Raw genomic sequence first — 14,150 nt, forward strand, 5'->3', positions numbered from 1 at the left:
ATAATGTCCAGTGAACGGATCGTATAAACGTAAATGTTAGTATTGTGGATTACAATAAGTAAATCTTTAACAAAACGCATTAAAAAATATATTTTAATATTTGGGCACCAGGATATACGTAGTATACGTACGCCTATGCGTCACATATAAAACGATTGCACAGTTAATCAAAGTAAGAAACAAATAAAGATTTCTTTTATAGCAATAAATAAAACAATTTCAATACTCGATCTGTATTTATTTTATTTATATTACATTACATAAACATAAAAGCGGACTGAAAATTACGAAAATAAAAACCGAAGTACTATTTTGGCTGAAGATGGAAAACATTCCAAAACAGCAATCTCGTTTCGTCTTAGTAATAAAAAAGAATGAATTTACTACACAAATTGTTGTTTTCTTCCTACAAATAAACTGCAATTTTTTTCAATAAGGAGAAGTTAAGGTGACAAAAAAAGTTGTTTCCACTTTGTGAACGTACCTGGTAAAAATACACCTTATTCGGTGAGCTGTATGTAGGCTGTACACTAAAATATATACTATTTCCGGTTACTAAGACATTTTATCTGACTTGCTTCAGTAAGTACATATTTTGTCAGGCATAACAAAAGAGTGGTCAGCAAAGAACGTTGATTATCTCTGATGTATGAATTAAAAAAAGTTTATAGTCTTGAGGTATTCCTATTAAAAAGCCTATCGTTATGTAATGATTGATATCATGTCAGAAAGTAGTCGTGAAGGCAATTTCTGAAAGTGTATAACTGAATCTTATAAGAGAATATTTTAAGTCAATTCTCTTGGTTAAGTCAAAATATTGTGAACTGTCCGGAAACGACACGAAAGATTTTGCACGAACTGAAAGTATTTTTTCCGGCTGTAGTACATACATATAGACAAAAAAATTGTCACGAAACTAATGTGCAATAACGACACGCTTAAAATATCACAGATGTAATTTAAGCAAATTAAAATTATATAATTCTCTTTCGTGAAATCCTCTTTAAAAATCCGTGAAAGCCTCTTTCCTTGTAAATCCTATTCTTTCCTACTGAGAAATGAATATATTGGATTTACAAACCGATATGAAACGACAGCAATTGCTATAACAGTTTCAAGTTTTTGTTATTTTGGACAGGTTTTTGAACAAAATAGAATATTTTATTAACGTTGGTAATGTTTGGTCATGTACTCAGCTGTCATGTGGTTTTCTAAATTAAAATATATTTATGGAAAATAAGATCATTAAAAATTTTCCTACGGCAATTTTTATATGTGTACTTCGTGAAGTAAGTCCGTTGTGTGTAAATGTTTATGTCCGTGGATCTTTGAGTGCGTGTGTATGCTCGTCAAAGATAGACTTTATCATATAAACAGATTAAATATGTTATAACCAAGGTACTTCATGCATGTTTAATATCGTGCCCATTTTTCGTTTAAGTATAATTATATTATTAATGTGAAATTATTTTTATCTTAGGTGTAAATTGAAAGCAGGTACTGTACTGTAATTCTTTTAAGGATGAATAAAACTTGTACGATTGGAATATGTAGGATTTGCTGAGTAGGCGAGTGGTATCAAACGGCTCATCCAGAGAAGGCGCCATACAGACGGTGACCGCTAGTGTAATACGTATGTACGTAAGAGTGTTATATGTTTGTTTATACTCCTACCTGTGCGCATCTTAGATTTATCGTGCTACTTTGTCCTTCAATAAAATGCGAAATGGATACTACAATATAATCCCAGTAGTCGCACATAAAGTTTCTAATTTTATAAAAAAATTCTAATTTTATACTTCTACTACGAAGAAAACAGGATTTTGAAAAGAAAACAATAAAAATTAACATTTTTAGAAAAAAAATTTGAGAACATTTATATATTTAATTATATAAACATGCCGGAAAATAATAATTCAGCTAATCGTTGTTTTATGTATTTGAAAAAACCTTCTTTTCATGATTATCAATCACGTAGTTGTATTTTTTATTGTTTATCCTACGGTAATCACCGTCAGGTATTATTTCAGAGGATGAATGAGGATGATATATAAGAGTGTAAGTGAAGTGTAGTCTTGTACAGTTTCATGACCCTTTCATTTGTTGTAAATTGTTATAAACCGAAGAAAAAGTTTTCGTATTTGGAATATGCCTTCCAGGAAATCTCTCCTCATATTCACTACGAGCAGCTTCAGAATTTCCGTTACAGAATCTATAAACAAAAATTACATCGACATATTCCTCGTTAGAAAACTGAAACGGCATATTTCACAACGATATGACAACACTACGCTTTCTTTATCTGTATGATAATTTATGACAACAGATACAAACGAAGTACACAATTATCATTGCTGATCAGCTGTTAGTATCGCTAACCAATACAATAAGTTTTTTTAAATATTTCTGAAATAACATACATTTCAATTTAGTTTTTTACGTAATTATTTAGTTTCCCTCTGTAAATTATTCAATTACACAGCTAAAATATTGTTTTATAAATTTTGTTTTTTTTTTTAAATTATTTTCAGTAATTAGCGTTTTTGTTTTTAAAAAGAATGTTTATTAGATACAGAATAATACGATTTTCTGTCTATTTTTCGTCTGTCTTGCTTCAGCAAAACCGATTTTTAAAAGTTTTTGTTTACTTTTAATTGGCTGTATTTAAATTAATTTTCTCAAAATTAAATTTTCTACAAGGTTTTCAAAATTTTCTCCTTTTCTCCTTTTATTAGTCATTTTACAAAATTATTTTACTACAAACCTAAAAAAAAACTTGTTTTTCGATACCGAATTGTGTGTTTTACGTCGGATATCTTAAAACCTACTGGAGTTACAGTTCTGGAACCTGTTTTATCCTATTTTCCAGATAAAATTACATAAGAAACCGTCAATCTTACTCCTTAATTTTGGTCCAAAAAATTAGAATAGGGCTTCTTTTTATTATAAGATCTGATATCTGGGCGAAAACTTTCGCTACCGTAACTCGAAAACAAAGCAATTCTAGACCTATGTTTATCTGAATTTTTTTCATTATTTTCACCAGTAGAAAATGTTCTGCACTTCCTCAGATTCTTCGTGGTACACCCTTATCTTAGGGGATGTATAGCGATGAAGAATGTAAACAAACAGAGGTTGACTTTTTTCACAAAACCTAACGTGAACCTACCGTGCCAGTAATTTTCAGTTATTATGTTATATTTCTTCAGAGATTAAAATGTGTACCTGCACAAAAGTAAAATATTAAAGTAAATCACTAGCAATAATACTGCTATATATAATACTTTACTTTTGTAATTCTTCATATTCCGCAACGACGACCGTTCAGCCACCAAAATGCGCTTTTAGAAGTGCATTTTTGATAATATATTTTAGGATTTGTTTTTTGTAAAGAGTTCATTAAAGCGATCTCTCTTGTTTATTTTATTTAGTAAAATATCAAAATTCTTTCCTTGTATTTCTTGTTTTCGCCAAGATTTTAGACGTTTTTATTCAAGTGCAATTATTTTTATTAATTTAATATAATCCTGGAATAAGAGGTAAACTAATATTTTCTGCAATTTTTTTTCTCCACCTTCGGAATGCTTATTTAAGCTTGACTGTTAAAGATTAAACTTTTGCAAGTATAATCAAAAAAAAAAGAAAAAACAGATAAAAAGCAATAATATAACTTTAATTTTACATAAATACTGCATAAAAATTTATCACAAGAACATTAAAATATAATATTTTATAACATATATTTATAATAAATTCTATACATAAAATATAATTACAGTAATCTATTTACAATAGCCATTTACTAAAAATTGCTTTAACGATATAAAATATAATTTAAAAACGCATTTCTCCTAAAAAATTATTTTCTAAAGAACTTCCTACCTAAATTATACATGGTATTTCTATAAAAATTTAAGTTATGCTTTTACAATAAAAAATTGATATTATTGCAGTATTAATTTTTTTAATGTTTTAACATTAGTAAACAAGTCTTTTAAATATATTATTTTAAAAATACTGAGTAATATTATTTCTAATAGTTTTTCAATCGAAAATGAAACATAAATTAATATTATTTTATATAAAAAGAAAATTGAAATTTTAAATGCGAAATTCAGGGTTTTTTTTACTTTACGGAATGAAAATAAACTATTTTTTTTTTTGTTAATTTGTGAAGACCGAAATAACTAGTATAATTAAAAATCTTTAAAATATTTTTTTCCTTTTTTTTAAAAAATACATTTCTTATTTATTTAAATACCGCATATCTATCAATTATGAATTCAGTTTGGATCAGTGCGGATCGGATAGATTATTATTTTTTTAAATTTGTATTACGTACATTAAATTAATCTGTTACCAATCACTTATTTCAAGATCAATTTTCTTAAAATTATAGTTCTTAAAATTATTAATTCTTAAAATAGTTCATTGGATATACGTTAACAGCCGGAATATATAATACAGTAAAACTTTCTTTGTGATCGCGCATAACGGGAACATATAATCCGATTTTTCAGAAACTGACAAATACCGTTAAAAAGAACAACAAAAAAGCAAAGAGTATTTTAAGTCAACTACACCTAATTTAATAAAGCTTGGCAAGTGATAACTTTTCGTAACAGTACTAAATCATTTTAATTTATGACGAGCGGAAATTCATTAGAACGATTCAGCTAATGAAATTCTTAATAGAAAAAGTAATAAATTATGCCGGATAGAAATAATAAGGAAGTATTTACACCTACTAAATAAATAATTTATTCTTTTTTTAAAAAAGTACTGTTGTTTTTTTTTGAATATCGCTAGATTATTAAATTAATTAAAATCCATATTTATCCAAAAATTATTATATATATAAATATATATAACAAAGCTTTTGCAATAAATATTTTATTACCTTAGTTCAATCGATATGATTACATCGATGTGAAATTTTTCGTTTAAAAAAAATTTTCAGTGATCATCAGCATCATTTTTTTTAGCCGCTAAACGAAATGTTTGCTAAAAGAACACCATTTCTTTTTTCATGTAGAATATTATTTAAAAAGTTTGAATTAAACCACGTTTATTTAATTCATTGTTTAAATTAAATGCCGAAGCGGATTCTTCTCTCCCGCTCTTTAAATAACCGAGTATTAAGATATATTTGTTAATAACTTTTGATTAGATTACAAATAATATTAATATAGATTTATCTATCTATTTTCTCTTTTTTAATAAACACATTTTGCATTCAGATTTAACCAAAATCTTTTTTTACATAGAAATTTAATACTATTAATAAATTGCATTACGTATATCACATATATTAATGTAATCGTACATCTTTAAATCGTATTATTCCTATTTATTACATAGATTTAAAAAACATAAAAATTCCTGAAAATAGTTCATAATTATTTTAATTTAATAAAGGCTTATTATGCAAAAAAAAATTTATTTGAGAATTATTTTCAAAGTTTGTTTAGTAAAATCGGGGAATGAAATATATAGCATTTATCCTGTTGCGATGTCTCTTTTAACGGACTACATTTTATCATAAAATATCAACTGATATCGTTAAGTTGTGAGAGGGCGCTTAAACTTAAGTTGTAAAAATGGAAATTAATTTTTCTCATTAGGCCTATATTTCTTAATACAATACAGTGTAATGCGACTTCAAAATGTTATACGGTTGACAGAAAGCAAACAACAAACACAGATGATCGCTGTAACTGGTACGTTGTAAAAGCATTGTTGGAAATGAACAGATGTACTCGTTTTTAATACAACAAATGTTTGTTGCCCACATAACAAGTGTTTAAACTAACGCGTGTGTTGCATTCATCTTTTATATTTTACAAAGTAACAAGAAACGATTAAAGATTTTGCAATATAATTAATCAACTGCCATTGTAATTTATAGGTTATGAAATATTAATAAACGTGCGGTATGTGTTACTTAAAAGAAAGTCTTAAAGTTTTTTTCTAATAAAAGATTACTAATTAAATTTCCTTTTTCATTAAAATAATTTTTACGTTTGTTTATATGTTTTCAGTACGTGAGATTTACCGCACTAATATCTCGTCTATCGAGTATACTCATTAGGATAACTTACAGGCGAATAGAATTTACGGAGGAAAGGGTACTGAATGAAGATTAATTCGGTTTTAGAAAGAGCACGGTCGCATGAGGCTATTCCAGCCTTCAGAGTGATATTTAAAGTCGGTATAAAAAACAATGAAATTACCTAAATAGAATTTATACTTGCGGATTTGGAAAAGACATTCGGATCGGAATATAATGTTTAACGACTTGAGAAGAAAGCAGAAAGGGAAACTATAAAAGTCTTCCAGATACTGTGTTAAAAACAAAGACTTTACTTTCAAAAGTAAAATCTTTCAAAACAGGAAGATGTTAAAAATTAGATGAATTTATGTAATTCAGAAAGAGGGGTCTTAGGCAAATAAGAAAAGAAAGAATTTTATGGAGAATCTTGCAATCAGGCGAACTAGGTCGGTGGATCGTTTTTTTAGACATCCAGGTTCGGTTTATTCCGTGAAAACTATAGAAAAAAAAAACGATTGGATTTATAAAAAAGATAGTTGAGGATGTAGGATTTTAAAAATATTTCTACTGTAATTACGACGTTCAGGTTAAAAGATCAGCACAGAACAGAAAACAGTGGAGAATAGCATTAAACAGTCAAATGATTGTCACAAAAAACTTTTGCGTCAGTTAAAAAAAATATTCATTTAAATGTATAGAACGATCTTAAAATGAATGATTATTTTCTAAAGATCGTTAAACAAATCTCTATAAAAATTATCCGGTATGTTGTAACATAAAAGTTACATTTCACGTATCACCTATTTCAGTAAAGAAACTAGCAGTAGTAAACTGAATGTGTGTAATATATTACTTACTTTGTTGACTTAGTGCATAAAAGTTCATTTCTGAAATTATTATTACTCGGATTCTTTCGATGAACGATAGCGTTCATTTTCAGCGATAATAAAGGCTATGTTATTATTAAACCTCAATTTGAGATGGCTGATCATTGACCGAAAGTACGAAACATGAGGAAGATCAGGTAATATGAAAAAAAAAACGAATCCATTTAAACAAACAAAAACCGGGATACTATAAAAATATTTTTAAAAGAACCGCTTATTCTATTATTATTACCTTTTATTCATTTAATTACTGATTCTTTAATTTGTCTTTCTACCTTTTTTGTTTTTATTTTAATGCTTTTTTAATTTAAAAAAAGACGGTAATTGATCCATTAATAAACGTACAAATGTCATATGTCGTATAAAAATGTCCATAAACCTGAAGTGTACGAAATTATGTTTTTTGTGTGATTTCCTAAACTATATTCAAATAACGACCAAAAAATAATTGAAAACACGAAAAAAAGGTGAAAGAAACAAAATGCTTAATGAAAAAAAGCTTATATTTTAATATGAAAACGTTTTAAGAGTTGATTTATTGTAATTTTTAAATCTAAAATAATATTTAGTAATTATACACAACAAATTGTTTGATTTATATTTTCAGGAATTTTACGGGGGAAAAGAAAATTCATAAGTATTTGACATAAATTTCTGCAATACAGATGTATTAGCCTACATACATACATATTACATAAACAGTTTTTTTTTTCCTTTTATTATCATGAAAATGTTACACAAATTACGTTATATCCGTGCGATGATTTTGAAGCATAACCGTTTAAAATAATTGGTAATTTCAAATATAAACATCTTCTCAGCTTTACAACGGTTAATTTTAGTATTACATAAAATTCTTTACCGTTTAAAACGGTTGCTATCCGAGAAAACTTTGGTCAAAAACCACTTAAGTTTGAAAATATTTGTCACTAGAGAGAAACAAGGCATATTTTTAGCGCTTTCTATATGGTTGTAAAGTACCCAAAAAAGGCCACTTAAGTTTTCTTCAATTTTTAAAATAAATTTCAATAATGACATAAGATCTCATCGATTAAAAATATTACTGGAAAATAATGCAAGACCACCTGGAATTTTGTGTAGCTGTTGTGAAACAACATAAACAAAATTAATTACACAGTGTTTTTTATCCCCGGCTTCAAACTGATCAGCAAAGATATAGCGCGATTAGCATAATTACAATATATACAAACTAACTTATTTATACTTTCACTACTGGTGTGGTTGTTCTCATTGTACAATTATATATAATAATTTTAAATTATAACTTTTTTAAGCTTTAAAATTTCTGTAGCTTTTAAATTTATTTTGGGAATAATTTTTGCTTTTTCATTATCACATTTTTACGAATATTTTATTTCACATAAATACGCAGCTAACATTTAAGAGATATTCAGGTAATTAGACTGCTTATTTGATAACTAAAATTTCTTTTTTCAATAATCCTAAATATAAAACGAATAACAAAACATAAATATTAGTACAATCTGTGCGTAGAGCCCGTGAGAGGCATGTTAATGAAAGTAAGGAATGAAGAGGTTTGTTGTCTTCTTCATCGAGCCAATATATTACTGAAGATCGGGAATTTAAGCCAGCCTACCAAAATTCAGCCTATCTTTTATGATTAAATCACCGTATGTAATAAAACCTATGTGTAGGAATTGAAATGAAGTTTTGTAGTACGACGAGCAGATGTCAAGCTTAACTGGGATTTGGACACGGGAATTTCCGGATAAGTGTCTGAAACACCATCCTTCCGCCACGGAGATCGGCGAAGGAATCGCCTTCACTTTTTTCGCCACACCTAGAAATGAGTCTGTAATCTGTCTCAAAGAGACTGGTTGAACAGTGACAGTGTTCATCTTCTTCGATGATGTAGAAGTGGTTCAGAATTAAAAAGAAAATTGTAACTTATCTTAAGTTTGAATACTATATCATTCTGCTGATAACGGTTTATATATAATTTTAAGTAAGTAATAAGGTAGTCGATATTAATAAATACTAAATTTAAATTAATTGCACCGAACCGAAACAATTCTTTATATAGTACAACGGAGTAAAACGTTTTTATGACGCTAACAGTCTTCTTTTTTCTTTCTTAATTTACCTTCCATTTGAATAGTTTTTGAGACATTATCGACACAATCAGAAAGGCTAGGAGCACTCTGATCGGCGGAATAATCATGACCCGCGACTCGAGAAAGCGTTAAAATGTAGGAACAAGCGATCCTGAGGACGGACAATTTAGACAGTTTTTGATTATGAGAGTAGGCCGGAACAGCACGACGAAGGGTATCGAAAGCAGCACTTATCGTATGAACTCTGGTACGTTCTCTTGCGTTAGCTTCAATCCTTCGTTCCCTAGTCATGTTTTTGTAATTTCTTTGTTGATGCTGTTGCTGTTGTTGCTGCTGTCGCCTTCGGCCGCTGTTCAGTAAAGAATCTACTGAAAAATCCCTTCTATCTTCTAATCTCACTACTTCTTGAGGTCTGTCCCCCATCACTGATTTGTCCCTTAACACTAAAGATAGAGGCTGGTCCTGATTGTTGACTTGATTCCACGGTCTGAAAGGATTATCTGATTCTAAAACCCTTTTTTTCGCATCATCCCCCACTCTTCTCGGTTCGACACATTTCCTTTTGTTTTTAAGAGAGATCGGACGAACCTTCACCTCAACACTATCTTCGCTCGCATCGGTCGGTGACTGCAAATCTGTATCCAGATCGTCCTCAGCAGCCGAGCAGAATCCAGTATCTCGGTCCAGTATTCCAGATAACTCTGAAACAAGTAAAAAATGTATATATATATATATACATATATAAAAAGTATATATACAAAATATCGTTGATATTCTGTATTAAATTTTCAGTAATGGTCTAATATTTCAGTCATATATGGTAATATAGGGATGCATAAGTTATGTATAAGTAAATAACGGAGGGTATTTGATTTTAATTATACCCAGAGATATTAACCCCACGAAAGAATATTAACAAAACAAAATGAACAACGTTAAAAAAAATCTGATGTGGACACCAGATGACTTCCTTGTACGTCAATTAAATTATATATACACATTTTTTGCTGCACTTCATTTAAACTTATTTCATTTGAAAGTGAGATACGATCTTCGAATTCTTTAATAAAGTGAACAGTTACGCAATTACATTGTGGTGGAATCATATTGCATCACATTTTTTTGTGGTGTCAGTATCAGCATTTTATATTAGTTTATATATTAATTTTATTTCACTTCGCTCAACTAATTATGTGGTGTAAGTGAGAACGTGTCGGATCCGTAACCATGGACACACCGGTTCGAATCCGACTTCATAAATATTAATTTTTTTTTAACGTTTTGTTTATTTAAATATATTGATTTATTAATAATTATTAATCTCTGTAAAAATGTCTGAATTAAAATGAAAAGTACATAAAATTTTATTTCACTAATAACTTCTGATTTTTTTCATTTTTTTTTTTTATTGTTATTATTGAATTATTATTTATTGTAATTTTTTTTGTAATCAGAGGTTAAAAATGATTAATAAATCAATATATTTAAATTTAAAAAAAAAATAGAAAAAAAAATATATATATGAAGTCGGATTCGAACCGATGTGCCTTCTCCTTGTAAGATCCAAATATTAATTAAAATTTCATTTGGTTATAACTCTGGAACCGATGAAAATAAGTGCCACTTAAAATATATCGTTGAAAAGCTCTCAATGAGGGCTTATACCGCAGTTAAGAAAAAGTAAAAAATCCAAATTGTTTGGATTTTGGACAGTCCTAAATCCAAAATTTCAACATCCTACGGCTAATCGTTTTTGGGTTATGGGAGATACATATGTACATATAGACGTTACGCCGAAACTAATCAAAATGAATTCAGGGATGATCAAAATGGATATTTCCGCTGAAATCTGAAAACCGAAACTTTTCGCGATCACAATACTTCCTTTACTTCGTACAAGGAAGTAAAAATTAACGTACTATCTATGAATTTTCATAGAGAAAAATAGCGTAAACAAAATTTCTTAACTCTATTAGTCCATTAATTTTCTCACTTTTTGCAAATTGTAAAGTTTCCTTGATCATATGATGATAAGTTGTATAAAAATTCGTAGAAAACAAATTCAGGAAATAATCAAGCAACGGATAAAAATGCATCAATCCTAAGTCAAAATAAATATTTAAAAAAATATTGAGGTTTTAAATGGCTGGCCTGATCTTATTCAGTCGGGAATTATTTTAGAGTTTAGGATTTTTTAACGAAAGAAACATTAATCAATCGTGTAAAAAATATTATTAATCTTTAAATTGAAGAAGTTATTTAGCTACTCATTATCATTTGAAGCGAGTTAGGATTTATACAAAGTTATTCTATTTTAATCAGTGACATTTGCATCGTGTTAATACAGTAAACACATAATTTATTACAATTATGTGTATTATGTGACGGCCGGTTACAGCTACTTTCTTCTCGCTTTTTAATATGACGAGAAATATATTTTGTAACGCATGAAAAAGTCAAGCTGATATGAATTCGAACCTACAACTTTTTCGATGAAAGATAAGGATGCTTGCATTCTACTAATGAGGTGGTAAATAACTGCTAATTAAATTGAGAAGAATGAATTGATCATATTAGTTGAATAATTACCGATAAGCGCAAATTGTTTTAATCAGTGTCCTTTTAAAAAATGTTTTAACTTTATTCCAGATGTAAATATTTCATTTTCACTCTCAATGAAAAGATTACTAAAATTTAAATGTATAATATAAAAAACATCTGTTGATTATTAACAAATAATTAGTTATTTATTATTAACATATATAATTTTTTTTTTTGAAACTATAACTTTATTTGTAAATTACTAAAAAAATATGTTGTTACCGATTAAATAATTAAATTTTACATACAATTATTAAATATTTAATTTGTTAGAGAAAAAAATCATTTTTTTGTATAACCTACTGATTAATATCAAAATTACATTAAAACGATGAAATTCTCTTCGTAAAATTGTTCACATGTATTATAGAAGTCGGTTAAAATGCAATGTAATAACAAGTAACAGGCAAGAATAACAAACATATTTTACTATTGAAATGCAAATCAGAAACGCCATGATTTAACGGTAACAGGATGAATTCAGCGGTATTATTCCGACAATTTATTATTGTTGATGCGTAATAACTTCTCCACATACGAAAATACAAAAAGGAAACTAAATATCAAATGGATGTTTATATTAAGCTAACTTATTATTACATGGAAATCCGTAGTTTACATGTAAACTACGAGTATATCATGTGTTGTATATAACAACTTTAATAAAAATAATTTAAAAAATCACTCATTTTTGCTTATTTGATTAAATTTCGAATTCACAATTACAGTAATTTCTAAATGAGGAAGTTACGATAAAAATTGTTTTGTTTTTTTCCCCAATGAGTCTGTGGAACTTCATTTACGGGTAAAGAGTCGGGCTCGCTAACAGGTTCCGCAAATTGCCATTAAAAGTGCGTATGCATGCCTGCGCCCTACCAACTAAACCTCATATTTCACCGATCCTTCCCTCCCAGGGGCGATCCAGCAGTTAAGCAATTCTCAGCTCCGGGAGATCCCTTTGTTCAGGAGTGTCCGTGCTTCATCGCCCATCCGTGTAACCACGGACGAACGGCGGCTCCGCAGAAGTGTGTGTTTTGATATAGGCTAAAGGGTAAAGGAATTATAGAAAAGGAAAGTTCCCCTGTCTAACAGTGAGGACTATTACGCCTAGGTACTCACCGCTGCAAAAATGTATAAGTTCTTGTTTACAACTACTATGTGACGTTACTGTCCTGCACCGTCTTGTCGTAGGACTTAGAATAAATCTCTCTGAAATCAGAGATTATGTTATGCCGTTTAGTATAAGCCTCTTATGGAAGAAAACCGGCACAATGTATAAATCGAAGTAAAATAATTAATCCGTCACCAAAACTCAAGAATATTTACAAATACATCAACCAATATCTAAACCGCAGTTCCAGACCGACAAACCGAAAGAAATATCAAAAAACCAAACTAAAGAGATTAATTCGCTGAGCAGTAGCAAGATGGTCTACACCAACCGAGCTATCCAACACGACTCGGGATAAAAAAAAAAAAAATAGCTGAATACTACTCAAAATATTTAATAGGCTACTTTAATGTCGAGCCGGAAGGATATTTTTCTGAGGATTTTCGAAGAAAAGATTTATAAAAAAAATTGAGGTTCGAAAATTACTGAATTTTATTCTCATTGTAAAACTGAATCGGTTTTCTATTTACTTCAATGAATTTAATATTAATAGTTATTTTATTCTGATAGATGCGTGAACATGCATTCAAATACCAGAAACCACTTGATCTTAACTTTGACTTGAAGTCAAATTAGTATGTTCATTTAAAAAAAAGTAATAATAATAATAATATAACAAAGTAACTCACAAGGAGTGTTTCAACAATAAATAATAAGTTATACAGCACCTTGTGGTTAAATAAAGAAAATCGGAAAGTTAAATTCTTAAATAAGAAAGTTTTCTGTTCGCCAAAGTCATAATCCTATTAGCTTAGCCTGTTAGCAGTTCTTAGGTCTAAGTGAACACGAATGCCTTATGGTCAGCTGATTTAAAGATAGGCATACATGATTCACCATAGCAAGTTGTGTTTTGCAATCTCATTGTCTCTACCTTCTTTTACAGCTTTATAATTCTTACGTAATTATACTTATACTATCATTACAAGTTTGTATAAATCGGTCATGTAATTGTCTAGCTTTGCGTGTAGATACATTGACGTAAAATATATATATATATATATATATATATATATATATATATATATATATATATATATATATATAATATACTCTGATATATTCTGTTATTCGCAACAACAATTTCTTAACAAAGCAAAGCTTCTAAAAATTAACAACTTTTAAAACCAAAATCTTAATTACTATTACAGTTAAAAAAGAAGAATCAATGATTGTTTGAGACACTTACTCTTCATCAAGAGCGTGATTAGTTTATGTACATTTAGTCAGCACTTTGTAGTAAAATCGCATTGTGATAGTATTACTCTAACGACAATGCCAGAGATATTTATTAAAAATTTGATTAATTTTATAATAAACTTCCTTAATTAACTAACAAATAAACA

General features: G+C 28.7%; 1 protein-coding gene across 2 annotated transcripts in view; it reads right to left on the reverse strand.

The window, feature by feature from the left end:
* Positions 1-3,680: 3,680 nt before the first annotated feature.
* The window catches only part of net (atonal bHLH transcription factor 8-like protein net), a 45,884-nt gene continuing 35,414 nt past the window's right edge, over positions 3,681-14,150 (reverse strand). For both annotated transcript variants that reach the window (XM_075369439.1, XM_075369445.1), the window contains one exon: positions 3,681-9,736. In XM_075369439.1, coding sequence (XP_075225554.1) covers positions 9,033-9,736 — 704 coding nt within the window. In that variant the 3' untranslated portion in view covers positions 3,681-9,032. The remainder of the gene's footprint in view (positions 9,737-14,150) is intronic.

The sequence above is a fragment of the Lycorma delicatula genome, chromosome 1, assembly GCF_047948215.1.
Source record: "Lycorma delicatula isolate Av1 chromosome 1, ASM4794821v1, whole genome shotgun sequence".
In the NCBI taxonomy this organism is placed as follows: Eukaryota; Metazoa; Arthropoda; class Insecta; order Hemiptera; family Fulgoridae; genus Lycorma; species Lycorma delicatula.